General features: G+C 46.2%; 2 protein-coding genes across 9 annotated transcripts; one reads left to right on the top strand and one right to left on the bottom strand.

Annotated features, from left to right (window-relative positions):
• Positions 1 to 3,545: 3,545 nt before the first annotated feature.
• Positions 3,546 to 17,024, bottom strand: TMEM138 (transmembrane protein 138). Of its 5 annotated transcripts, none has more exons than XM_010956391.3 (6): positions 16,435 to 16,573; positions 14,602 to 14,868; positions 13,353 to 13,524; positions 12,159 to 12,234; positions 11,780 to 11,888; positions 3,546 to 4,410 (listed from the first exon to the last, which is right to left on the bottom strand). In XM_010956391.3, exons 2-6 carry the CDS (start codon positions 14,727 to 14,729, stop codon positions 4,407 to 4,409), a joined length of 489 nt encoding a protein of 162 aa, XP_010954693.1. In that variant the 5' UTR covers positions 14,730 to 14,868; positions 16,435 to 16,573; the 3' UTR covers positions 3,546 to 4,406. The 5 variants fall into 5 exon arrangements, with proteins under 5 accessions (XP_010954693.1, XP_045373660.1, XP_045373659.1 ...); XM_045517704.2 differs by lacking the exons at positions 3,546 to 4,410; positions 16,435 to 16,573 and adding exons at positions 9,094 to 10,641; positions 16,888 to 17,024; XM_045517703.2 differs by lacking the exons at positions 3,546 to 4,410; positions 16,435 to 16,573 and adding exons at positions 9,094 to 10,641; positions 16,698 to 16,831.
• Positions 17,011 to 26,336, top strand: CYB561A3 (cytochrome b561 family member A3). 4 transcript variants are annotated; one of them, XM_010956392.3, is made up of 8 exons: positions 17,018 to 17,154; positions 17,303 to 17,483; positions 19,431 to 19,538; positions 20,522 to 20,720; positions 22,988 to 23,196; positions 23,844 to 23,998; positions 24,708 to 24,864; positions 25,501 to 26,336. In XM_010956392.3, the coding sequence occupies exons 4-8, from the start codon at positions 20,537 to 20,539 to the stop codon at positions 25,522 to 25,524; spliced, it is 729 nt and encodes a 242-aa protein (XP_010954694.1). In that variant the 5' UTR covers positions 17,018 to 17,154; positions 17,303 to 17,483; positions 19,431 to 19,538; positions 20,522 to 20,536; the 3' UTR covers positions 25,525 to 26,336. The 4 variants fall into 4 exon arrangements, with proteins under 4 accessions (XP_045373658.1, XP_010954695.1, XP_010954694.1 ...); XM_045517701.2 differs by having other exon boundaries at positions 19,474 to 19,538; XM_045517702.2 differs by lacking the exon at positions 17,303 to 17,483 and having other exon boundaries at positions 17,011 to 17,154; positions 19,474 to 19,538.
• The last annotated feature ends 377 nt before the right edge of the window (positions 26,337 to 26,713 follow it).

The following is a 26,713-nucleotide window of genomic DNA, read 5'->3' on the forward strand; positions in this document are numbered from 1 at the left end:
TCCTTCCCTTCTGGCAACCAACTGTTTGTTCTCTGTATCTATGCCTCTGTTTCTTTGTTATATTTGTTCGTTTGGTTTTTTTTTTAGATTTTGCGTATCAGTGAAATCATACAGTATTTGTCTTTCTCTGATTTATTTCACTTAACATAATACTCTCTAGGTCGATCCATGTTGTCACAAATGGCAAGACTTCATTCTTTTTATGGCTAATATGCCATTGTGTGTGTGTGTGTGTATGTATGTATGTATGTGTGTATATATATATATATATATATATATATATATATATATGTATATTACATCTTTATTCATGGGCACTTAGGTTGCTTCCATATCTTGGCTGTTGTAAATAATGCTGCAGTGAACACACAGGGGTGTATATATCTTTTTGAATTAGTGTTTTTGTTTTCTTTGGATAAATACCCAGGAGTGGAATTGCTGGATCATATGGTAGTTCTATTTTTAATTTTTTGAGAAACCTCCATACGGTTTTCCACAGCGGATGCACCAATTTACATTCCCACCCACAGTGCATGAGGGGTCCTTTTTCTCTACATCCTAGCCAACACTTGTTATTTGTTGTCTCTTTGATAATAGCCCTTCTGGCAGTTGTGAGTTGCTTTCTCATTGTGGTCTTGATTTGCATTTAGAGTGACTGACCTTTAAGGACAGAGCTGTACTCCTAGCTAATTGGGATGGAGGTGGGGCAATAATTGTTATTTCTAGGCATGAAGAAGGAGCAGAAGCAATTCCTTGAACCTAGAGAGAGTAACATGTATGGAGAATTCCCACGAGGAGCTGTGCAAAGTTTGAAAAACTGGTGAACTAATATCTGACCTCCTCCCCTCCCTTCTCCTCTGCACCCTGACCCCTGCTTGTGCCTCCCATTGGTAGAAATTAGCTGCAAGCCTGAAGGGCTTTCTTGAGTGTCAGGGGAGCAAGGCACACAGCAAGGCTGGGACGGGTGGAAATGGCGCCAGCACATCTGCCTCCACTGCCTGCTAGATGAGAGAAAATAGGCAGGGTCCTGCTGTGAGCCTCCAATGTCCAACTCTAAAAGGAAGGTGGGCCAGCTGCTTATTTTTGAAAGTAAAGGTTTTTGAAGTGAACAGAGCTCCACCCGGGGATTTACATTTTGTATACTGCTGCTTTCACGCTACAGGCTTTCATGCCTTCAGGCTAAGTTGAGTAGTGGCAACAGAGACTGTGTGGCTTAAATACTTACCATCTGGGCCCCCTCCCCCGCTTTTTTGAATCTTTTCATTGTAATAAATCATAGCCATGAATAGAACTGTATGCTGAACCCCGTGAGTCTTCCTAGCAAATCGTCAAGCCTGAGGGTGGTCATAGGGATCCCTGACAGGCATATTACCCTTTTTATAGATCACTGAATTTCACTTGCTAATATTTTGTTCAAGTTTTTACATATGTTATATGAGAGATTGGTCTGTAATTTCCCTTTCTTATAAGAACCTTGTCACATTGGGTATCAAATGTAAAGTTGGCTTCAGGAAATGAAGCACAAAACTGTTTCTTCTTTTTCTATTACCTGGAAGACATTGTGTAAAATAGGTTTATTTCTTCTTCAGAAGAATTTACTGATGAAGCCATATAAAGCTGGAATGTTCTTTGTGGGAAATTTAAAAAGAACTAAATTTCTTTTATATATACATATATTTTTTTCCAAATATATACATGTATAATTGTTCATATTTTCTACTTTTTGGGTAGTTTGGGACAAATTTGTGGTTTTCAAAAATTTACGCATTTAAAAATAAGTTTTTAAGTATATTGGTGTGAAGTTTTCATAACATCCTTATATTTTTTAATGCCTGTAGGAAATATAGTGATGTCGCCTTTTTCCTTCCTGATAATTTTAATTTCTTTTTTTCTTAATTAGTTTTGATAGGTGTTTAGCAATTTTATTATTCTTTCTAAAACATCAACTTTTGATTTTGTTTTTTTTCTTCACTTTATACTTGTTTTCTGTTTTACAGACTTCTGCTTTTCATCATTTCCTTCCTCCTGTTTTCTTCAAGTTTGACTTGGTGTTCTTTTTGAGACAGAAACTAACATCTTACCTTCAGCCGCACTGCTTTTCTAATATTTGTGTTTTAAGGCTATAAATTCTTCTCTACACATTAATTTAGCTGCATCTTTGAGTCCTGTGTGCTACTAAATCAAATTCATTTGTTAGTACTAATGACTTTTTGTAGATTCTTTAGGATTTTTTTATGTTCGCAATTATCATTTTCAAATCAAGACAGTTTTACTTCTTCCTTTCCGATATGTATGCCTTTTATTTCTTTCCCCTTCTCTTATTGCTCTGCCTAGGCCTTCTAGTACAATGTTGAATAGAAGTGGTGTAGATGGGTATCTGTGCTTTTTTTGACTTTTACAAAATATTCAGCCTTCCACCATTGAGCATGATATGAACTGTAGGTACTTCGGAGGAGCTTACCAGGTACAAGAAGTGCGCTTCTTAGTTTGCAGAGAATTTTTATCATAATTGAGTGTTGAGTTTTGCCACAGCTACAATTATTTAATGAGCAAGTGCTTTTCCCTCTTTATTCTACTGATTTGGTGAATTTCACTCATTGATTTTTAGGTATTAAACAACCTTACATTCCTGGGATAAACTTTACTTAGGATGTATTATCCTTTTTACACTGCTGGATTCAATTTGCTAAAATTTTATGAATGTTTGTATCTATGATCATTAGGGGTATGAATCTACAGGTTTTATTATTTTTTTCACATGATATATTTGTTTCGGTAAGGATATTTGAGTTGAGAATGTTTCTTTTCCTATTTTCTGAAAGAATTTTTGTAGGATTGATGTTTCTTCTTTAAATGTTTGATAGAATTCACCAATGAAGTCACCAGTACCTGAAATTTTCTTTGTGGGAAGACTTAATTATGAATTCAATTTCTTTCTTTTTCTTGGGCTAGTTTTAGTGATTTGTCTCTTTTGATGAATTTGTTCACTTCATAAAACATGTCAGATTTACTGGCATAAAGCTGTCTATAAATACCCTTATGATCCTTTTAATAAATATAGGACCTACAGGAACACCCCCTTTCATGCTTAATATTGGTAATTCGTGTCTTCTCTTTTTCTTGATCAGTCTAGCTGAAGATATATCAATTAACTTTTTGAGAATTAACTTTTGGTTTCATATATTTTTCTCTATTATTTATCACGTTCTGTTGACTTTTGGTCTTAATCCTTCTTTCTTTCTACTTACTTTGAGTTTAATTTGCTCTTTTTCTACTTGAAAACTTAGACCATTGGTTTCAGATCTTTTTTTTATGATCAATACTCAATTTAATTACCAATTTCTCAAGGATTTTTTAAAATTGAAGTATACTTGATTTACAATGTCACATTAGTTTCTGGCATACAGCATAGTGATTCAGTTATATATATTCTTTTTCATATTCTTTATCACTATAGCTTATTACAAGATATTGAATATAGTTCCCTGTGCTAAACAGAAGGAGCTTGCTATCTATTTTATATACAGTAGTTAGTCTCTGCTAATCCTAAACTCCTCATTTGTCCCTCCCCCCTCTTCTTTTTTAATAAAAGCTGCGTCATATGCATTTTAAATGTTGTGTTTTCATTATTATGCAGTTTCTGACTTCTCTTATGATTTCTTCTTTAATTTATGATTATTTATAAGTGCATAATTTAAATTCTAAATATTTAGTGGTTTTCTGATGTGGCAGTTATCAACATATTGCTCCTTAGCCCCAGATTCACACTTCGATATCTATTCTGCAGTAATGGACTAGAACTGTGAGCATTTCTCCCTTCCGGTGAGCATGATGTTAGATTCTGTCAGTAGAGGGCACTGGATGGACACTGCAGGAAAAAGGGGGCTTTTCTTCCTGGTTCCAATGTGCTGGGTTTTCATTTTTCTTGCCCCTGCCTGTCTGTCATGTGTGCATCTGTGTGGGGACATCCAGAGGTGCTCCACCCCAGCAGCGTGCCAAGAGGAGGTGGGCTCAGTGATCTCTCAGCCCCAGCCCAGGCCTGGTGATCACCTTGCCACAACCTCACACCTGCAGCAGCATCCTGACCCCCTGGGTACCCCAGCCCACCCGCCTTAGCTTGCTGCTCCGTCAGAAGGTTGTTTCTCAAGGCTTTCCTGGTGTGAACACCACACGGTCCAGACTTTTCCCTTGCAGTAGTGCCTCATCTTGGTACGCCCACCCACCAGCCTTGGTGCACTTCATAAAACTGAACTTTCCTGGGGTCCTCCCAACAGAGACACGGTGTGCTCCTCATGGCATTCTGTACAACATTGCTTCTGATTAAGATACTCACGTCACAGCAAAGAAGTGCGGCAGTCGGCATAATTATGCCTGTGGAATTAACTGGTCTCACCACACATACTGCATCACCTGGAAGAAGGCAGTTTAATTGAAAAGTTGAGTGGCTTACCAAAGGCTCAGTTCTGGCACCAGCAGGGAGACAACACCCTGAAAGGATGGGGGTTCTAATTTACAGAATGAAGTATATCTTTGAGTCAGAGACCATTACAGGGCGTGGTCGTCCCCCTGGCCAGCATACATGGGTCCAGGCATCAAGGGATGGGACTGGGAATGACTCCTCTCACTATTATACCTAATAACCCACCTGCAGAGTTTTTGCCTCTTATCCTGAAAAATTTGAGTCTGCTGATTTGGACATCTTTGTTCCTAAGTGAGTCTTGTTCCACAAGGAGACAAAACAACGGTACCATTGAACTGGCAGATGAGACTGCTACCTGGCCATTTTGGGTTCCTTATGCCACTAAACCAATGGACCAAGAAAAAAGGAGAGGAGCAGGTCCAGTCTATTGGCTAGAGTGATTGGTCCTGAGTCTCCTGGGGAAGTTGGGTTGCTGGTCCTGAGTCTCCTGGGGAAGTTGGGTTGCTACTACATAACGGAGGCAAGGAAGACTATGTTTGGAACCCAGAGGACTCCTTGGGGGTACCTATTAGTATATCCATGACCCCGCAAAAGCAGGACTCAGATCCTTCAGGAATGAAGGTTTTGGGTCACTCTATCAGGTAAAGACCTCAGAGCAGCAACAGAAGCTCTACCTGAGGGCAAGGGAAATATGGAATGAGTATTGAAGAAGGGAGTCATGAATATCAACTATGACCTTGTGACCAGTTATAAAAGTGACCAGTTACAAAAATGCTGTGGTAGCTTTGTGTGTGTTTCTTTGCTCCTTGTAGGCATGTTTATTTGTATATACTGATCATTTTCTTTTTTGCCTCTTCATTTACAATTTATTGGAGGTCAACTTTATATTTTAGTATTTAGGTAATAAAACATTTAGTGGGACCCTGACAAAATTTGTGGAGCAATTAATGTAGCTGGCTATGGATACAGTGACTGTTGGCACTGTATGTCTTCTCATGTTGAGGGGAGCGTGAGAATGTCACTTTTAAGAAGGATAGATATATATTGTTAGTAGGAATATAATATGTAAGTTCAGTTATGTATAGAGTGGTGCACGGGAGCTGAGTAGCCAAAAAGATGGACGTTAGCTTCACATTCACCCTTCAAAACCTGTCCTGCGGTAACAGACTGGACGAGCATTTCTCCCCTGCAGTGAGCACAATGGCAAACTTTGTCAGCAGAGGGCGCTGGAGGGATACTGGAGGAAGGAAAGGGCTTGGCTTCCGGCTCCAGTGAGCTCGGGTTTGCTTTTCCTTGCTCCTGCACGGTGGTCTATCACTATGCACAGGGACATCTAGGGTAAATGGTGGTGCTCTGCTCTAGCCACATGCCAAGTGCACACACTCCCTCGGCAACCTCGCACACCTGTTCCAGGCCTGGTGACCACTTTGCTGTGGCCCTCCTGTCAAGGACACTGCGTACTCCAGGCCTTGCACCTGTGGCAGCTCCCTAACTCTGTGCACTTGCCCCCTCAGCCTTGTTTACCTGTGCCCTGGACGGTGTGTGTCCACAGCAGTGTCCCAACTCCCTCCACACGTCTGCCCACCGACCTTGGCTCTTCTCCCCAGAAGCTTGATTCCCCTGGTCCGCCATGCCCTGTGTGGCCATCCTGCACTCCAGGCCTTGTGCACACAGGACACTCCAACTCTTTTGGAGCACCTGCCCGACAGCCTTGGCTCACCTGTGCCCTGGAGGGTTGTTTCCTGGGATCCTCCCTATGTGGACACTGCTGTGGGCCTGGTGCCTATGGGTCAGGTCCCTACACTCCTGAATCATCTCATCAGCCTCAGCTTGCCTGAGTCCTGGAGGGTTGCTTCTTGTCTGGCAGCTGTGAACCGGCTCTGGCCTGGGCAGACCAGTGAACTTGTCCATCACCCAGTGGGCTGCAGTGAGGTCTGAACCCCAGCCTTGGGAGTGGGGGACCCTACCTTGGGTACTCTCCCTCAGCCCTCAGGTAACTCTGTTTTTTTTTTTTTTTTTTGCAGGTCTAGCCCTTCAGGTACCGTTTTAGAGTTCTCTTTACATCTTTATAATTCCTTATAATAATTTAATGATTCTATATATTAAACTTGTCATGTTTAAATTACTGTGTGGTTTCTGTTTCCTAATTGGACTTAGACTGAACCACTGAGCTCTCTTACTGTTACTGATGTCTAATTCCACTCTGTATTGTCAAAGAGCATACTCTTTACCCTTTTAAATGTATTTATTCTTTTAAATGTACTGAGAATTGTTTTATGGCCCAGCATTTGATACATAGCGGTCAATATTCTGTGTATGTGAAAAAAATTTGTATTCTATATATGTATTATAAAGAAATTCATAGGAAAAGCATTTTAAATAGTCTATATTTACTCAGACACTATTTCTGATGTGTTCCATTCCCTTCTGAGGACCTGAATTTCCATCTGTTATCATTCCCCTTCAAGCCAAATAAATCCTTTAACATTTCTTATAAGGCAGGGTTGTTGGCCACCAATTCTCTTAGTTTCCTTTTATCAGAGAACGTCTTTATCTCAACTTCTTTCTTGAAGTATATTTTTGGTAAATTTAGAATTCTGAGTTGACCCTCTTTTTCTTTCAGTATTTTAGAGATGTTACACTCTCTTCTGGCCTCTGATTTTTACTGAGAAGGCAGCTGTTAATTGTTGTTCTTGTGTATGTGAGGAACCGAGGAGATGAGGCCTCTTGCCACCACCCGTGTGAGTGAACCATCAGGGAAGCGGGTCCTACAAGGCTCAGCCAGGCCTTCTGACGACTTCAGCCCGTCTCCACTGAAGCTTCATGGGAGACCCTGAACCACCTAGCTAAGCTGTTCCAGGATTCCTGGCCCTCAGAAAATATGAGCTAATAAGTGTTCATCACTTTAAGCCACCAAAACCAAATAAAACTGTGTTATGTGTTGTTTTTCTCTTGCTACTTTCAAGATTGGCTCTTCGGCTTTAGCTGTCAATAATTGACTATGATGTTCCTGGGTGTGGCCTTTCTGTGTTTATCAGGGTGGGTTGTGGAGTATCTAAAATCAGTGCATTTCTTTCATCAAATTTGGGGAAATTTTGGCTATCTCTTTACATTTTTTTTTCTGCTCTTTTCCTTCTGTTTACCTTCTAGGACCCCAATTACGTATGTTTGACTGTTTGATTATCTGACTAGTCTGTGAGACTGGATCATCTCTGCATTGGTGTCAGTTTTGAATGTTAAATTGTGGAGGCTCTGGCATCTTTTTGTCTCCAGAGAGTGATGGTTCCTTTACCAGGCGATTAGCTCGGGTGGATACAGACTGCAAGTCACACTTACTGAGTGGCAGCTCCAATCTTAGCTGAGCTGAGCTGCACTGAGTCTGACTTGCACATTTGTGGTCCAGAGCTTGGGCGGAGATGTGGGCAGACAGGACTGGAGCGTGCCCCCCTCTTTGGCTCTTCCTTTCTGGACTCCCATCTCTCTCTCCAGTGGCTTCAGCTGCCCTGGCTCAGTACTCTGGTACTGTGATTTTCCACCAGCATATTGTATACACCACTTTGTCAGCTGCCAAGTTACAAGCAGCAAAAATAGGGAACTTTCTCTGCATGATTCTCTTCTGAGTGTGAACTACCCATCAAACTTTCTGCTTCCCTTCATTTTCCAGTGTCTTCAAGTAGCTGTTTTTCATATTATGTTCGTATTTTACAGCCATTATTTGTGGAGGGGTCATTCCCACAGCATCTTAACTCAGCCATTATTAGAAGTCCCTAGGTGTAATTTAAATGGTTTCTCTATTTCCTCCATATTTCCCTCTATTTCTTGAGTACATCAATCATAGTTTAAACTCCTTGTCCACTTTCTCCAATATTTGGCTCACCTGTTTCTATTTTCTACTTTTACTCTGATTTTAAGTAATGTGGTCCTCTCTTGTTAGTGATTTTTTAGATCCAGAAATTGTGTATAAACATTTACAGTGTCTCTAGATGTTTTTTCTTCCACTCTTTCCTCTGCTAAACAGAATGGGGGCCGATCACCCTAGTCCACTCAGGGACTATATGGTTTGAGGCTGCACTGTGATTTTGATAAGCCTCTGTCTACCTGTTCCATCTTGTTCCTAGTAAGGAGTCCTCCCAGGCTTTCAACTGAAAACCCGGTGTGTTCACCAGTCCCCTCCCCAGGTGGGTCCTGAATTCTCATCATCAGCACCATAAGCCTGCCCCAAAACCTAGTCTCCTTGTCGGAGGTTTGAGGTTTAGCTTTCTATAGCCTCTTGCCCTACACAGCTTCTGAATTTGGTAGCTATTTTGAGGAGAAATGTATTATGTTTTTAAGACTCCTCCAGTCCCCAACTTGGTCCTTCAGTGTTGTGGACCACTGAGCTCACCTGGCTTCTCTGGTCCCCGCCTACAGCCCTCTTCCTGGTTAAATGCCTGGATTCTTAGCCTCTTGCTCAAACCCAGAATCAACAAATGTTCCCAGGGGAAAATCTGCAAATTGTCAGCTCATGTTTTCTATGATTCTACTTTAGAATTTGGGGCCCTTCAATCCTCTTTCCTTCAGCAATTTCCTCAGGCCTTTTAAAAAGACAATTTTTATATTTTATCTAGTTTTTCTGGTTCCTGACTGAAGCACTGGTCAACCAGAAGCAATTCCAACCTACTAAAAGTCTCTAAGCACTTTTAAAGTGTTTATTTTCTTCCACTGGTCTCTGAAAACTGTCCCCGAGGAGTCAATTTACATTACATCTTAAAAACATATTCCAATTGCTAAATGAAAAAGAAAAAAGAAAACTATTTTATGGCATATTCCTCATAATCACAACTGTGTATAAAATATAAATACATACTGTCACAGATTTGAAATAAATGACTGGGGTAGGATATGGCAATTTTTTCTTTTGTAAAAATATTTCTGGAGACTTGGATGGTGGGCAAGCCCCTGCCCCACACTCAGGACCCCGGTGGGCCCAGAGGAGGGCCAGCACTGGCTGCGCGCCCAGGGACGGCAGTGGTGGCCACCGTGGCACAAGGTAGAGCCCTGCAGGTGCCTGTGCCCCTTTCCCGGGGCACCTCCTGGGCTGGCGCCAGGGTGGGCCTGGTGCTCTGCATGCTGCCAGCCCTGGGGCTGTGGAGCCAGCAGGGTGGCTTCTGCAACAGCGATTAAAAAAAAAAGTTCCCGAAATGTTCTATCATCCATAAGAAGTCTATTAAGTACATGTAGATTGTCAAGGAGGGGAGGGGGAAGGAACTCAGTGGCTGAGATGTAGCAGTGGGAAGACTAACTGCATAAACCTTTTCATAACTTGAATTTTGTATCATGTGAATGAATTAATTACTAAGGGAAACACACACACACACACACACAGACCCTCCCAGAGACCCCTAGGGCCACAAAGTGCCATTTATACTGAGAGTGAGGAAACAGGCATTTGGTTGTACTCACTAGCTGCAAAGGCTACAGAGAACAATCTGGCCTTGATTCACTTTGGGGCATAGAAAACTGCCTCTTTCAGGGTTTGTGATGAGCAAAGGGGACTATAATATTTCTTTAAAAGCTTTTATGAAAAGATTCAAAATTGGGCTGTTGTCATTCTCCTTTTTAGAGATGAAAGTATGGTAAGTATAGACAGTAGCTTGTTAAGACTTTCTGGATCACTTCTTCTGATTATAGGATACGGGATCTTAGGTATTTTCTTTGAACACTATACCTTTTCTTTTAAAATAGCTGATAAAATATTGTCAGCACAGTTGATTACAGTCTCTCTTTCCCCAGAACTTCATTCTAGGCTTCTAAACCAGAGGTCAGCATACCACGGCCTGGGGGCAAATCCAGCCTGTTTTGTATTGCCCTCAAGTTAAGATTAGATTTACATTTTTACATGGTTGAAAAAAAGAAAAAAATAATCTGTGACACAGTTCATCCATTTACCTATTATCTCTGGCTGCTCTCCTGCTACAATGCTGGGGTTGAGCAACTGCGACAGAGACCACATGACCTTCAAAATCTAAAATATTGACTATTTGGCCTTTCACAGAAAATGTTTGCCAACCCCGGGGGCTAAAGTGTCTCAGAATAATGAGTTTCACAGAGCAGCTTTCTGGTGGGCTAGCCTGGCTGAATTAGCGGCCCTCCTGTGCCCATGTCTTTTACCAGGAAACTTGGTGGTGCTTTCCAGCTCTGACACTGGGCTCAGTCACGCGAGCGCTTTGGCCAATGGGAGTCTAAGAGACACAAGACAAGACATGGGATTGCACCCCAGGGCGAGTTCTCCTGCTCCTTGGCTACCCACTGCTGTAAACAGACCCAGGCTAGTCTGCTGGAGGGTAAGTCATGTGAAGCAGAGCCGGCTGCCCGGTCATTCCAGCTGAGGCCAGCCTAGGTTAGCCAAGAGTCAAGGATCTCACGATCATTGCAGCTGCCTGGCTGACCCACAGCTGACCACAAACACATGAGCAAGCCCAGCAAAAATTACCCAAACCCAGCCAGATCAGCTGAACCCCAAGACTCAAGAGCCATGGAACTGTTTATTGTTACTTGCATTGAAGTCTGGTGGTGGGTTTGTTATGCAACATTATCCTGGCAAAAGAAAACTGACACTATGGGCACATGAATTTTAAAAATGTCTTTTGCCAAAATAGGCTAGGGAAGATTTTTACTCTTCTAAGGACAATTTAGGGCTCCAATGGGGGGAGGTGGGGAGAGACTGAATAAAACGCAGACATCTGGAACTCCAGGGATGGAGGTGGGCATCAGATTACATCTTGAATTTCTGCAGAAGTATCTTGCACTCACAATGGGACTCAATAAATATTTAAATAAATAAATACGTGCTCTGTGGTTCAATCTGCCCACTGGATCAAGTAGATGCCAACGCTAGGGCTTGGCGTGCCTCTTAACCATGAAGACATCTAGCGAGGCAGAGACTCTATCATTTATGGAAAAGAATTTATTTCCTATTTATAAAATGTAAAAAAAAAGTACCTTGGGTATAAAATCTAAATCTCTGAGGTGTGATAGTTAGGACCACAGGAGCTGGGAGCTCCTTCTGTACCAGGCTCAGTGAAAAGCTTCCCAGGGGTAAAGCCACGGAGCCCTCTGTGCGGAAGACGGGTGGAGGCAGGAAAGGAAAGGGGGCAGAGCTGCGGGAGGAGCCCAGGAAGGGACCACGCACTGCAGTCTGTACTGGGGAACACTTTAATTTGCTAGAGGGAGGATCTTCTTTCTCAACTGGCCTGAGCCTGTACTAGGAATGTCAAGTTCCTTCCTAGTGCATGGGGCCAACCACCCCCTCTGCAGAGCCACAAATGTGGCTTCTGGAAGGAAGGAAAGGCATCCACCAGTGTGACAAGAAGCGATCACCTTCGGACTTGCATGAACTCCTTGCGCAGCCACAGGGAGTCCTGGTAGAAGCGAGGATCGCCCAGTCTCACGGCTGTCCGCTTGTAGAAGTAACAGTATAACACCGCCACTGTGGACAATAAGCAGGAAAGAAGCCTCAGGGATGCTCCTGAGTGTTTGTTTCAGGGTGAGAACATCACCGGATGCGGCTAAGGGGCCCTGCCTTGTGATTTCCCGTAATTCCCAGAGAGGGCAGAGGGCAGTGGCCTCTCCTGCTCTTGGTGTGGCTGTGCCACTCATCCCACGCTGGTGGGACGGGCTGGGAAGCCAGGATCAAGACCCTTGCTGCCAGAGCCATAGGTGGGACCAAACTGAGGCCTGGGGTTGCTCTGGTCCTTACCTAGTCTCTGGAATACAAATAACGTTTGAAGTCCATCTGTCCAGACAAAGCGGTTGGAGTTTTTCCAGCGTAAGTTCTGAGGGAGATGAGGAGACACAGAAGGGTTAATGGCCAGATGGGGCCCTCACATCTCCAACTTGGTTAGCTGCAGAGATGCCGCTTGGTTTAATATCAGGCTAATCTCACCCCCACTTCTTTCCACAAGCGCAAGGACTGCTTCTCAAAGGAGGCTCACGTTCCCTTTTAACCCTGAGGAGGAAGTCTGAACTAAGCCGTTTATTCCTTTTCACTCTATAGCCTTTGCCTAGGAAAAAGGATACACATCCTCTCAGGGGTTCAGCAGGTCACTGTCTTGCCTTGAAAACCTCAGGCTCAGCTCCTGTCAGATAAAGGCTTGGTGTGTTCAGGGTTTAATCAGATTAACAGCTTCACAGCACAAAGCCGGGACCTATTTTGGCTCCAGGGACCAGCGCAGAGACAATCCTCTTCGGGAAGCACACTGGGCACTGCTCTGCTCATTTCCTGTGAGCTCTACTTCTCCCCGTGGACTCACAAGGGCAACTTAATAGGACATTTAGTCTGAGAAGGTGGCTTTAGTAAAGCAATGACTAGGGACCCCTGAAGTTTTAATGTGTTCCCTCAAAATGAGTACATGAGAAACACACGAGATCCCCAAAGAGATGGAAGAAATCTGAAACCATGAAAAGTGGATCTGCTTTGAGGCCTATGTTAGAACCAAAGGGAGGCATTCTGGGGGTTGGTTCTTCCAGGGTATGTGATGGGGATGCACCTGAGGGCACGAAGCACTAAAGGGTGAGCAGCACTCCTGCTTGGCTAGTTCCCACGGGACACAGATGCCTAAGAATACCCTGTAGCAACACTTACCTGCCCAAACAGTCAATGATGAAACAGATTCAACTTCCTGTTTTAGCCCTGGGAGCCCTGTTTGGGGTAAAAGTGAACTGAACGTTCCAGATGTGTCCCTGGACACTTGGATAAGGCTGTTCTTCAACATATAAGGTTGGGCAAAAGTGCCTTATGAAATTCTCACGTGCCTAGTTCCAGGATGGACCACATTCACTTCACCCATTTCTTATCAAGATTCTGTGAGATGTGAAAGAATGATGCGGGGTTCCCAGAGAAGAGATAGTCCTAGCCCTTTAAGGATTCAGGAATTCAGAGCTTGACTCTTACCATGACCCAGACATGAAGGGAGATGCTGAGTGCGAAGTACACAGCTGTCAGGGTGATGGTCCCTTTGAACTTATGGAAGAGAAGGTTGACCAGGCCAGCCTGGAAGACGAAGGTGTTGAAGAACATGAGGAAAATGATGATGATGTTGAAGAGGACTGCAATATCCTGGATGCTGCAGACACAGAAAACAAAGGACAGCCACATGGAGGCCTGGGGAGGACCCAAGAGCCAGACACCTGAGGTCTATCCTTACCTGTGATACAGTCCCCTAAAACCGCCACAGAGGGAGCGTGGGCTTTGGGCTCCAAATGACATGAAGCTAAAACTACCTGCAGGCCCCATCAGTTGAGTTGTGTCTACAAAGCTTTCCTGCTGACACTCTCAACTCAAGAAAGCTCCGAGGCACCCGTGAGAAGAAGCTAGTTTCCTGCCTGTCACATAACCTGGCCCCGCCGGACATCTTCCTCTAGCAAGAAAGCAGTGCACTCTCCCTGCTCTGTACAGAGCTGGTGCCTTAGTGCCATTCCCGTCTCAGGTCAAACGTCCCCTCTTCAGAAAGACTTTTGTTTCAACCCTCTCCCTAAAGTAACCCTCCCTTCCCCAGCCCAGATCCTTTATAGCCATTGTATGATATTTATTTCTATTTGAAATTATCTTTTTTATCTTTTTGTAATGTATTCATTGTCTCTCTCCACTAGAATGGAAACCTAATCAAGGCAGGAACTTGTCAGGTTTACCACTGCAACTAGAATACTGGCTGGCTGGCCAATGAACACTTGGTGAGTGAAGGAAGATGGAGGCAGAGCTAGGATTCAGATCTAGGCAGCCTGTTTTCTGTTTAGAACTTGTCTCGTGGAGACTATAAATCATTGTGGGAGGGAAATGCCAATAGCTTCCATCCTATGGGATTCACATATATTAATAATACGATTATCCTTTTTACCTGCCATTTTGTAATCCTCTTTCACGGCAAGATAAGATAGTATTTCTACTTGCAGGTGGAGAAAATGGCAGGGTCAGCAGTCTGACCCTCATTTTCTATGTGCACAGCTCCCCGAGTCCCAAACTCTTATTCGAATTCTATAAAAACAGGCCCTGTGACACATCTATGGACCACGGAATACCTAGGACACTGCAATTCTATTCTCCCTGACGTTTCTCTCTTAATAACTTTAAAAGGCTAAATCACGATTGTCAGGGTCTTCAAACTGCTTGGGTTGAGCTGTCCAGTCCCAGACACTGAACTCACATGAAAAGTACCAGCTGTATGACGGGAGCCATGCGGAGCAGCTCCGAGAAGGAATTGACAAAGAGGTCATATGACAGCAGCAGGAACTGCAGGGAGAGCACCAAGCTATAGTTACTGGTCTGGAGCATCTTCCTTCGGCTTTCTTGGGCCCCCAAGGTAACATTCCACAGGTCCCCAGAAAATAGCTCCTGGTACTCGTCCAGGCACTGAGGGAGAAGCTGTAGTTCCTGAGACTCAGAGCTGTCTCCCTTGCTTTAAGACAAGGGCCTGTTGAGACAAAAACAGAGGTTAGAAATTCATTCATATAATAAATATTTACTGAGGACCTACTATGTGCCAGGCACTGTTCTATATACTTGAGATACATCAGTGAACAAAACCAACAACAAAAAAACCCAATCAGTCCCTCTTTCCAGGGACCCTTACCCTCAAACCTTACTCCATACCTGGAACCCTCTAAATGCAGAACTCTTTCTACTTCTGAATCCAAAGGAATCATGGGATACTACAGTAACATGTAACAATACTAATTCTAATACTAATTGCAACAGTAAACATTTGTATATCACTTAGAATATATCAGGGACTATTCTCAGCCTAACATTGTTTAAATCTCCCCAAAACCCCATGAGGTAGAAGATACACTATTACTTTTCCCATTTTACAGATAGGACAATTGAGGTCCAGGAAGGTAAAATAATTTGTCCAAGGTCACAGCACTAGTAATTGGCAGAGCTAGGATTCAGACCTAGGCAGTCTAGGTCCAGAGTCTGTGCTCTTAACTTCTGCACAAAGTTACCTTTTACATAACCTGACAGACTTATACATAACTAGGCAGGGAAAATGTTGCCACAGGAGAAGTGGGAAGTGGTGTAGGCAGAAAAAGCTGAGAGGAAATAGTGCTCTCCTGCAAAACTTAAAATTTAAGGTTACAGTAGCAACACAATGGCACCAGGTAAGGGGAGATGGGCCTTTATTTTTATCTATTCCAAGACCCAGAAGCTGCTTTGGGGGCGTCCTGTGATCCCCTCCAGCTGGATCAAACCTATAAACAAATTTCAATATGCTTTGAAGTGTTACAGAATGATTAAATTAGCATCTGCAAAATATCTTACAGTTTACGAACTCTTTTCATATTTCCTTATTTAATTCTACACCCATCTTGAAAAAGAGCTGATATTATGCTTAAAACCCCATTTTACACAGAGGCTCTGAGAGGTTAAAGAAACCTCGTTCACCTCACCTGGTGGAGAAGTCCCACCTTAGTGGATGTACGAATGTGGTTTTCTCTGAGCCGGGTCTCCTTATTCATCAGATAATATTGATAGCTCTTACCTACTTACTGGCAGGCACCATGATAAACTTGTCACCAAGATAATTTCCTTTAATCCTCGCAACTGCTCTGCAAGGTGGGAAAGAATTATCCTCATTCTACAGGTAAGGACACAGGGTCAGAGTTCAAGTCATTCCTCCAAGTCCGGTGGTGAGCAGAGCCAGGATTCACAACTGAGTGTGATACCAAAACCCGTTCCCTTAGCCACTACCTCACAGGGCACCAAACGGGGCTGTTGTGAGATTACATAGAACCGCCCACCGCCATCTCTGGAAGGATGACCGTCTCGGGTCAGGGCAGCGGTGATTCGCAAGGTAACGAAGCGGTCATCTCAGTCTGTCCACCGCTATCTGCCGCGTTCCCTTTGTCCCCAGAGCAGTTTCCTCACCCTTCCCAATCCACTTTAAAATGGGGTTGCCTTAGCAAAAAACTAAAACCAAAACAACAGACAACAAAAATTTCGACTTCTGGATACTTTCCCCACTCCTCATCACTCTCACCTCAAAGGCCCAACGTCGGTTGTCATGGGGACACCATCCCAGCTTCCGGAAACCGGTTTTAAATTCCGGAAGTAGATGGCGGACGCGGGCTCAGTCTGCGCCGCGCTATCCGCTTGTCCTCCGCTTTCTTTCCCCGCTCTATGGCTGGCCAGGCCGCCATGTTTGGGCCACCGCTTTCCTGGGCCCACCCTTCTCCCTGCCTTTCCAACGACGCCGCGCCCTGCTCCAGAGCTTCCAGCTGCCGACCAAGGCCTCCCGCTCACCCCTCGCGCGGCCTTGCCGAAAGCCAGCCCCTGGCGAAAGGCTTCGTGTTAGCCCGAATATTTCCGCTTCCATAGAATCGAGGGGCTGGGGGATGAGGGACAGGGCAGACCCGTGACGGTGCTCCTTGTCTCGGGAACCTCAGGCTTGGGAAAGAAGTGCCCGCGGAGGAACTGGAGTTGGGGTCGGCACCTTGGCGCACGGGGAGCCGGTGACACAACGGCTGTGGACTTCATTTCCCAGGAGGCCGTACGCGCGACCGGAAGTACCGTGGGTCTATAAGATGACGGGGTAGTCCCGCCTGTCGGTTGTGAGGCAGCAGTGTCTGGTGGTGGCAGGCGTTCGTCCGAGTCTCTCACTCCATCTCCCAGGAGCCTCGGGAGCCGCGTTTCCGCCGCCGGGTGGCAAGAGGCGGGTTTTGGAGACCCCGGCACCCTTGGGTCCCACTGTGGTTCCGGGGTGAGAAAGGGCCCGGGCTGGGATTTCAGGGACCTGGGTTCGAGTGCTGGCTCTGCTACTGCCTTTTTGCGCTGTCGCGACCCCTCGCTCGGGCTCAGTTTTCTCTTTTAGGAAATGGACACCGTTCTCCTTGCCCTCCCTTCCACAGGTGTTGATTGTAAAAAACGAAAGGTCTTCGGAAGCTGCAGTAAGCAGGCGGAGCCCCTCGCCTTAATTTTCACCCAAGGAAGGGCCCTTGGTCCCGGGGAAGGAGTCAGGGATCGATCCCTGGGTTCCTGGAGCGGTTCTCCGGACACTTGAGTCAGACCAGAGCACAGTCCTAAGGGCAGGTCTGTAGTCACTCTGGTGTCCTTGCTTATCTACCCCCTGACTGGAATTTAGGGCCCCTCACACCTGAGTCCCTGACTTTACAGAAGCTACGTTTGAAAGTGAGGAGCCCTTGGAGCTGAGGGGGAGTGAACCTGGAGTCTTGAACCAGCTCTGCCATTCACCGTGGCCAAATCACGTTCCCTCTTTGAGCCCTAACGTTTTTGATCTGTAAAATAAGAGTTTAGGACTTGAGTCCTACGTCTGGTTCTCAGAATTTCTAAAGCCCTAACCATTCATCTAGGAAGGGAGAGCAACAGACTAACTTTCTGTTCCTTTATCTGTTTGTAGTTCTAAGTAATTGTGAGAGTTTGGAATAGAGCCTTTTCCCAAAGGCTAGGGCTGAACAGGAAATACCCATGTCCGACCCCGGGGCCTGATCTGTTTTAGTGCAGCCTGGGAGAATCCTTTCTGCTAAGGAATTGAGTATATTGGGTTGGAGAGTAGACTCCTTAGATCGCGGTCAACAAATGTGACCCACAGGCCAAATCTGGCCCACCTAAATGGTTTTTACATTTTTAAGTGATTGAAAAATGGAAAGGATATTTTGTGACATGTGGAAATGATATAAAAACTGAAATTTCAGTGTCCGTAAATAGTTTCTTGGAACACAGCCATCTTTGTTTGTGAAGGTATTGTTTATGACTGCTCCTGCAGTACATTAGCAGAGTTGATGATGTAGTTGTGACAAACTGTATGGCCTGTGAAGTCTAAAATATTTAACATTCTGGCACTTTACAGAAGTTTGCTGACTTCAGTCTTAGACTGGGGCTCTACAGAGTGGGGGCAGAATAGGAGAACAAATCATGGTGAGCACATTCTGAAATCATAGCACTTTCTGCTCTCTTAGAACAAATGAGAGGGTATTCTTAGCGTTTGGATTGCAATTGTCACTGCATTCTTCCTTTTTCTGTCCTTTTGCTCTCTTATTTTGGACAGAGGGAGGGTTCTTAGGTGTACTTCGCACAGTAGAACATTCCAGCCGTCTGTCAGGAAAGTGTCCCCACTGTCTATTCTAAGTCTGTCCCAGAGCAGTAATCTAGGACCTCTTTGGGGAGAGGGGGGTGCAGTACAGTTTCTTGGATTATATTCACTTTTATTTTTTCCTTTTACCAAAGGAAAAAAAGTGAAAGTAGATATTGTCCAAGTGGATGGCGCCTACTGATTGAGAGCTCCTTTGTGCTGACACTTCACTGGGGCGGGGTGGGGGGGTGACTGAAAATCTTGTGACCTGAAATTTCCACTGCTCTTATGGGAACTAAAGGGGCAGCTCTGAGGTGGGGTAGTAAATCTCTGAACTCAGTAGCTGGGTCAGAGCTAAAAAGGAGGAGACATGATTTTCTCCCTCTGACCTCATGGAAGCTTATTTTTTCCCCTAGACCTCAGATCTTGCTTTCTCAGAAATTACTGCCAACTTGGATCACCGTGTGAGAGCTCAGCCTCTGTTTCTGGTTAGGGGGACACTGGGATGGAGAGAGCTGTCACAGCATGGAATTGGGACCACTGAGAGGCCTGGGCAGGCACAGGGAAGAGGCCATGAGCTTCAGGGTTTTGTTAGTAGTTAGGATGAGATCACATGACTACTCCTACAGTACATTACTAAGAACATTATAATACTTCACTCTCACAATGTCCGTACGTACATTTTCTCCCTTGACCTTCTGACAGCATGTGGTCAAGGAAAAAACATGAGCTTTGGAACCAAATAGACAAGAGTTTGAAATTCCTCACCCACTAACTGAGTCCAAATGTATTTAATCTTTCTGAGCCTTAGTTTCCTCCTCTATAAAATGGGGATAACTCCCCCCAGGGTTGGCAAGAGGAGTAAATGGGATCGTGTGTGATGGGATGGTGTGATGTCTGCTCAAAGCTGCCTTTCAGTAAATTCTATTGCCATGCCTTTCTTTCAGATGAGAAGTCTAAATCCTACAAATGTTATGTGATTTGCTCCAGGAGGCTCAGTACATAAGAATTGGAGTCCAGGTCATCACTCTCTCAGTCTACCACTAGGTGTAAAGGTGAGGAATCAAGTGTTTTATCTCCTTGGGAGTTCTTGGCTAGCTTAGGGGACTCCTCTCTGTTAGCTGGTTCAGATGGAGGGGTGTTGCTGCAGGAAGCCAGTGTGTCGCCTTCTTGGTGTGAGTCCGTGGGGCAGTGTGCCTGCCTTGAGAGCTGTGCCTAGGCTGAATGCAGGGGCGTCCTGTGGTTGCTGCCAACCTGCATGCTTTTCAACCCTGGCTTTTCAGAGCAGCTTCTTAGGGGGCTAGGCATTCACCATGCCTGAAACCAGAGTTGGTTTCTGAGTTTACCTCAGAACTTTGGTCTCTGAGTTTATGTGGAAACCTCAAAATAAACTTGCTTTCTAGACCATGAGTTCTTGCTTCCTCTCTTCTCCTCTGGACTTTCCCCAGAGAAGAGAAAGCAGAAGTTTCAGACAGCTGAGGGCTTTTGCCCACTTCAAGGTGTGGAGTATGGGGACTCAAGAGAAGACCTATCTTATCCCCCAGGGGGAGGATTAGCCCCCGAGTCTGGGGAAGAACTTTGCTGTAGAAGTGGGACCCCGTTGCCCTTCCCCTGGCTAGCTTAATAGCAGTGTGAAGATCGTGATTTTTGCCTCCTTATGTTAGAACTGAGGGCTTGGGCATTTGTGTGATCTAGCCTGGATTTTGATTTCTGTCCTTTTTGCAGGGAAGGGTGGTAATTCTCTACCATCTGGTCCTGTGAGAGGAGACTAATCCCAGGCTATGGACCTAGAGCCTTGGCATCTGGCCACAGCAGAGGAGGCCTCTCTCCTGAGCTGGCTGCCCTGTACGCAGCCAGGTGCTGGGGTGGGGCCTCACTCATGGTTTATAACCAGAGATCAACTCCACCCAGCTTTATGGGGCAGTGCCCATGGCAGGGGAGCCACCCTTCTTGCCAAGAGCAGGGTCAACGTTACCTCCTTTAGCCGGCGTGTGGGGCACGCCTGAGCCAGCAGGGATGTGATTTCTGCTTCTTCTAGGAGTGCCTGATCAGAATGGCTGTGAGGTGGTTTTACCTGGCCGTCCTGGCACTGTGCTCCCTGGGCTTGATGTGCATCCTCTTCACCATCTACTGGATGCGATACTGGCACAGTGGCTTTGCCTGGGATGGCACCGTGCTCATGTTCAACTGTCACCCGGTACTCATGGTTACTGGCATGGTGGTGCTCTACAGTGCTGGTGAGTACGAGGTCAGCAGAGGAGACGTGGTGTGGCCCAGGCCTGTACAGGGCAGAGCTCTCCCTCTCCAGGCCTGGCCTTTGTCAGTGTTGGCTTCTGGGCTATGGGAGTGGGGTGGGGTGGGTTGTCTCTGGGCCTAGGTGTCATTTGGAGGAAGAAGTAGTGAGGACAGGAGCATCTGAAAAGGGCAGCTTCACAGATGCTCTTGGATGGGGGCTGGCAAACTTTTTCTGTTAAAGGCCAGCTAGTACATATTTTAGTCTTTGCGAGTCCTGTCCAGCTACTCAGCTCTGCTATTGTATTGTGAGAGTAGCCAGAGGCAACACAGAAACACACGAGTGGCTGTGTTCCAGTCAGCTTTATTTATGGTGGTGGGGGGAAGAGAGAAGTAGGTGAGGGAGAGCAAGAGGTACAAACTTCCAGTTACAGAATAAATGAGTCACAGGTGTGAAATGCATGGTGTGGGGAATCCAGTCAGTAATTACATATTATCTTGGGATGGTGCCAGAAATAGACAGAAATGTACAGAAATATTGAATCACTATGTTACGTAACAGAAAGTAATATAGTGTTGTAGGTTAATTATAATTCAAAAACAAACTCATAGTAAAAGAGATCAGACTTCTGGTTACCAGAGGTCAGGTGTGGGGGAAACTGGATAAAGGAGGTCAGAAGGTACAAACTTCCAGTTGTAGGATAAATCAGTACTAGGAATGTAATGTACAATAGGATAAATATAATTAACAATGCTGAATGTTATGTATGAAAATTGTTAGAGTAAATTCTAACAGTTCTCATCACAAAGAAGAAATTTTTTTTCTATTTCTTTAGTGTTTTATCTATGTGAGATGACAAGTGTTCACTAAACTTATTGTGGTCATCAATTCATGATGTATGTAAGTCAACTCATTATGCTGTACACCTTAAATTTATTCAGTGCTGTATGTTAATTATGTCTCAATAAAACCAGAAAAAAATAAGTGAAATTTTAAAAAATTAATACGATTTAAAGTATTATTTAATATCAAATACGATTTGATTGATAATAGCACCCATAAACATTAATAACCTAGGAATAAATCTAACAAAGCTGTATAAGATTTCTACAGAGAAAAATACAAAACTGTATTCAGAGAAATTAAAGAAGCTCTAATAAATGGAGGGGTATACCACTGTGTAAGTGGATTGGAAGACTAAACATCATCAAGATGGAAGTTCTCCTGAAATTGTTTTGTACGTTGCTTTCAATCCCAGAGTCTCAGTGCTTATTTTTGTGAAAATTGACAATCATTTTAAATTATCTTGAAATGAAAAGGGCCAAGATTAGTCAGGCAGGTTTTGAAAAAGAGCAGAGTTGGAGGGCTTATTCTCCCATCTCTTCAGGTTTATTATAAAGTTCCTGTAATAAAGACAGTGTGGTATTAATAAGTGGACAGGCAGACAAGGTGGCACTGCAGAGCGGTGGGAAAGGATGTTCATTTCAATAAATGATGGTTGGGCATATGGAAAAAAGCCACTTTATTTACAAAAATAGGCAGGATTTGGCCTGTGAGCTGTAGTGTGCCAACCCTTGCTCTAGACAGCAGGAGGTTGAAGCCTCTCATGGCATAACCAGGTCCTTACAGGAGGGATCTGTGTACTCCTGCCAGGCCCATCTTTGCTCGACGTGTTCAGAGCTGGGCCACAGGGCCCAGGTGAGTCTCATGTTCTCCACTTGTAAAAGGGGAATATGATGACATTGATAATAGCAGCCCACCTTGTGTACATCACATACATCAGCTCATTTTGTTCTCACAGGAAGCTTGTCAGGTGGGCTCTATTATTGTCTCCAGTTTACAGAAGAGGAAACTGAGATTTAGGTAGAAGAAGCCAAATAGCTGAGAGGCAGAGCCAGCATTTGGACCTAGGTTTTAACCTTAAAGCCTGTGCCTTGACAGCTTTCCTCAGTTGTGAGAATTCACTTAGATGAAACAATGAATGTGACATTGCTTTTTGACTTGTAAAAGTTGCATTTATTGTTGTAATGACAGAATGGCATCCATGAGACCTGCTTCTCCCTTTTTTATCTGGTCCCTTCTCACCCCACTTCGTGGTTAATGGCTTTCCCAGAAATGATGCGGGGATGGAAGATGCTGAGGAGTGGATACTGATGTCCTAGCATTTCCTTCTTCCCTTGCTGGGAGGTTGAGATCACATCAGGGTAATTCCCCTAACGTGTGGGTGAGCGAGTGGGAGAGGACAAACCCTGGGACTGCTCTCTCCTGCAGCGTCGCTGGTGTACCGCCTGCCCCAGTCATGGGTAGGGCCCAAGCTACCCTGGAAAATCGGCCATGCAGCCATGCACCTGATGGCCTTCATCCTGACTGTGCTGGGGCTGTTTGCCGTCTTTAACTTCCACAACCATAGCAAGATCCCCCATCTCTACTCTCTGCACAGCTGGCTGGGCATCACTGCCGTCTTCCTCTTCGCCTGCCAGGTGGGTTCTCTCTGTCCTCCTTTGGGTTCCCACTGCTGCTGGCAGCCGTGGGCTCTGGTTGGGGCTTCACTTGCATCAGCACCAAACAGTCCCTCTGTTCACTGCCTGGCAGTAGCCTCGCAGGACACATCCTGTAGAATCAGCAGTTTGAAAGGCTATGGGAGATTGGTGGTTCCCGCGTTCACCTTGTTCCCGCTCTTACCCCTCACGCTGCCCCTCTGTGGTCCCAGAGCACTCTGAGCTAAGTTTGTCGTAGCGCACACCACACTGACTCCGAATCATCACCTTCTCCACTCCCACCTCTCTCTCAACTAGAAGCGGTTCTAGACGGAGTGTTCTTATTTTGATGTCCGCTCTGTACAAGTAAGGAGTTTTGTGAGCCAGACAGGAAGGAAGCAGGGACAAACAAGGATGGCTGGGTTTGCAGGAGAGTTGGGTAGCTAAGCATTCCATGTAGGTAACATTCTTGTTTGTGTAAGAGAAACAGATCACAGTGAGGCAGTGAGGTGTGGTGCTGGCGCAATGCCTGGTGGGAAGTTCAAGCTGGGAAAGGGGTGAAGGGTCACTGACAGGTGGGGACGCTGGTGGGGTGGATGCCCTGGCGCACCTTTGGTCACAGTACAATCAGGTACTTCCTGTGTCCACAGTGGCTCTTGGGCTTTGTGGTCTTCCTGCTGCCCTGGGCGTCCTTGCAGCTGCGCAGCCTCCTCAAACCCTTCCACGTCTTCTTTGGAGCCTCCATTCTCTCTCTGGCCATTGCGTCTGTTGTTTCCGGCATTAATGAGAAGCTTTTCTTCAGCTTGTGAGTGGAGTGGGGCCCCCAGCTCTTAAGGTGTAGGGGAAAGAACAGAGTCCTCAAAAAATGCACTTTATAATCATAGGACCCATCAAAGGGAGGGGAGCCTTGGGATCGGGCTCCTTCCTGATCTGGAAGGTGATGGAGTCAGTCTTTAGGTTGAGATTAGTAAATTGGTCAGCAAATACTTATCCAGCATCAAATTGATTTAGAACCTAGTATGTGGCAGAAACTATTCTAAGCACCTTAAATTTAATCCTCTAAACACCCTACACATTGATAACGTGACTGCCACTGATAAATTAGGGGACAGAGGACAGAGAGGTTAAGTAAATTCCAGTAAAGGGCAGAGCTTTGAGTTAGAACTAGAGCCTGCATGCCTAACCATTACCCTTCTCCATTTTTTGAGATAGTTAGGGCACAGTGAAAAGCAAACAAGATTTGAGGTCAGACCTGGGTTTGGATCTTGGCTGTGCCATTTCGTAGTTATGTAACTCTGGACGAGTTCATTTCACCCCTGGGAGCTTCAGCTTCCTTAGGTACACAGCATCCTGTAGACACTGTTTTGGCAGAGCCTTAGAGGGTATGTTAACATTCCAGGACACAGGGGCCCCTGGGAAGCTTTTGTCATCCTCTGTTAGTGCACTGAGTCTCCCACTGGGCAAAAACAGGTGGAAAAGTTTCTTAAGGGCCCACACTGTTTTGTCATCTTCAGGAAAAATGGCACCAGCTTGTACTCCAACCTGCCCAGTGAGGCTGTCTTTGCCAACAGTACTGGGATGCTGGTGGTGGTCTTCGGGCTGCTGGTGCTCTATATCCTACTGGCCTCGTCTTGGAAACGCCCAGAGCTGGGGATGCAGGCCGAAAGACAGGTATGGGGTCTTGGTCTCCCATTCCAGGTTGGAGTAGAGCCGAGTCTAGAGAAGGGTCACCCAGTTAAGGCTTGGGCCTCGCCGGGGAGGCCAACCCAGTAAAATGGGGGGAAACCAAGTAGCTGGAAGGTGGGGTGAAGTTGGCTGATGGGGAGCACCAGTAGCAAACCAGCACCTCCCAGCCATCACGGGAGGTGCAGCTGCTCAGGCTCGGGAGCCCCTGGGGGCCTGTCCATTGGGAGAGGACAGGGGTTACTCCCCTCCCCAAACTGCTGTGGTCTCATGAGGGGAAATGTGGTCCCAAAGAAGAGCTCGAGCATGATGAGGGCGTGTCGTAATTTCTACTTTTCCAGCTTTGGGGCTTATCTAGTGGGTGCCTGGAGACAAGCTGAGTGCCTGGGGCAGATTTTGTCTGTTCGAGGTACTTAGGCACCTAAGGGACATGGTGAAATGGGGTGTGGTGTGCATTGGTGGAGGGACTTTGGGCCTCCCTGAAAGATGCGGTGGTGTGGGCTGGGACTGACCCTGCAGGTTGGGGGTCTGTCTGAGCAGCTCAGGGCTGGCATATCTTCTGCAGGTCAGGGGCCATTTTGATGTTAAGCCACTAACCGGTGTTTCATCTGCCTGTCTTCCTAGGCCCTGTTGCGTGGTGGGGAGTGACACAGGAAGGGGTTCCTGGGAGCAGTTGGTGTGTGGTCCTGACTTCTTCAGAAGCTCTGCTCTCCCTGGGGCTCCTGTCCAGTTTCAGCAACAGACTTGCTTTGGGGTCCAGGCCCCACGCTCCCCTGGCCTCTGTTGGGCCTGCTCTCTCCACAGCTTGCTGCCCACCTGCGTTCCTTGGTGGCTTTGGCTTCTCCGCCCTTCTTGGCATTGACTTCCCAGGCTCTCCTTGCCCTGGCTGCTCACGATGCTCCTGCTCGTATGAAGTCAAGCCGATTTCCCCTTCTGGCCCCTTGGATGTGGTAGAAAACCCCGACGGCGCAGACGAGCTGGGCCTCCGGGACAGTCCGCACTGTGAGAAGTGAGGGAGGCGGCCTTCCCACCAGCCTTCCCTTGAGGCCTGCGTTTTGTGTGGGCCGCCCGCCCTGGGCCAGGCTTCACCTGCCGTTTCTCCATCCAGCCCATCTGGATGTGAGGCTGGGCGGGAACACGGCGCAGCGATGGGAGGACCCGGACGGCGCGGAGCCGCTCCCGCAGAGGCGAAGCTGCGGAGCCGGCTGCCCTCTGCTGTTTCACGTTGCTGCCCTGTCATGTCTGCGTGCATCATCCGTGCCCTGTGGCGCCGCCTCTTCTAGCTGCTGCTGCAACTGGGACCTGGACGCCAGCCTTTCCCTGTGACAGACATGCCTGTCACTGACAGGCAGCCCTGTGAACCCGGGAACAGCCTGCCCCGAGCTGTCCCACGAGGAGTAGCAGGGGTGCCTTGGACCTCCTTTCCTTCCCCTGCCTGTGCCCTGGCAGGTTCCACCTTGCTCTCTTGGCAGGGCCCTCACCCAGCTCCTTCACTCTCCGGCTCAGCATGAAACGTGCCAGAGCTGTGGTGTGTTGTGCCCATCGGAGCCCTGGGAACCACGGCCACCTCCAGAGGTGCTCCTTGCTGAGTGTCAAAGTGCCTCAACTTGCACCCACAATGGCCGCTCGCCTGGCCAGACCCAGTCTCAGATGTTAAGCCAGAGTGTGAGCCGTTGCTCTTCTCCCTGACAAGCTGGGGTGGCGGGTCTTGCTCCTCTCCTCAGTGTTGGCGCTGTGCCTCTTCCTGCCTTCCAAACACGCCCTGCTGGGTCCCAGGCTCCATCCTGCTGTGCTTAGGTGACAAGCAGCATGACACCTGGGGTCCCGAATGGGCTTA

Source organism: Camelus bactrianus, chromosome 10, assembly GCF_048773025.1.
Source record: "Camelus bactrianus isolate YW-2024 breed Bactrian camel chromosome 10, ASM4877302v1, whole genome shotgun sequence".
NCBI classification, from domain to species: domain Eukaryota; kingdom Metazoa; phylum Chordata; class Mammalia; order Artiodactyla; family Camelidae; genus Camelus; species Camelus bactrianus.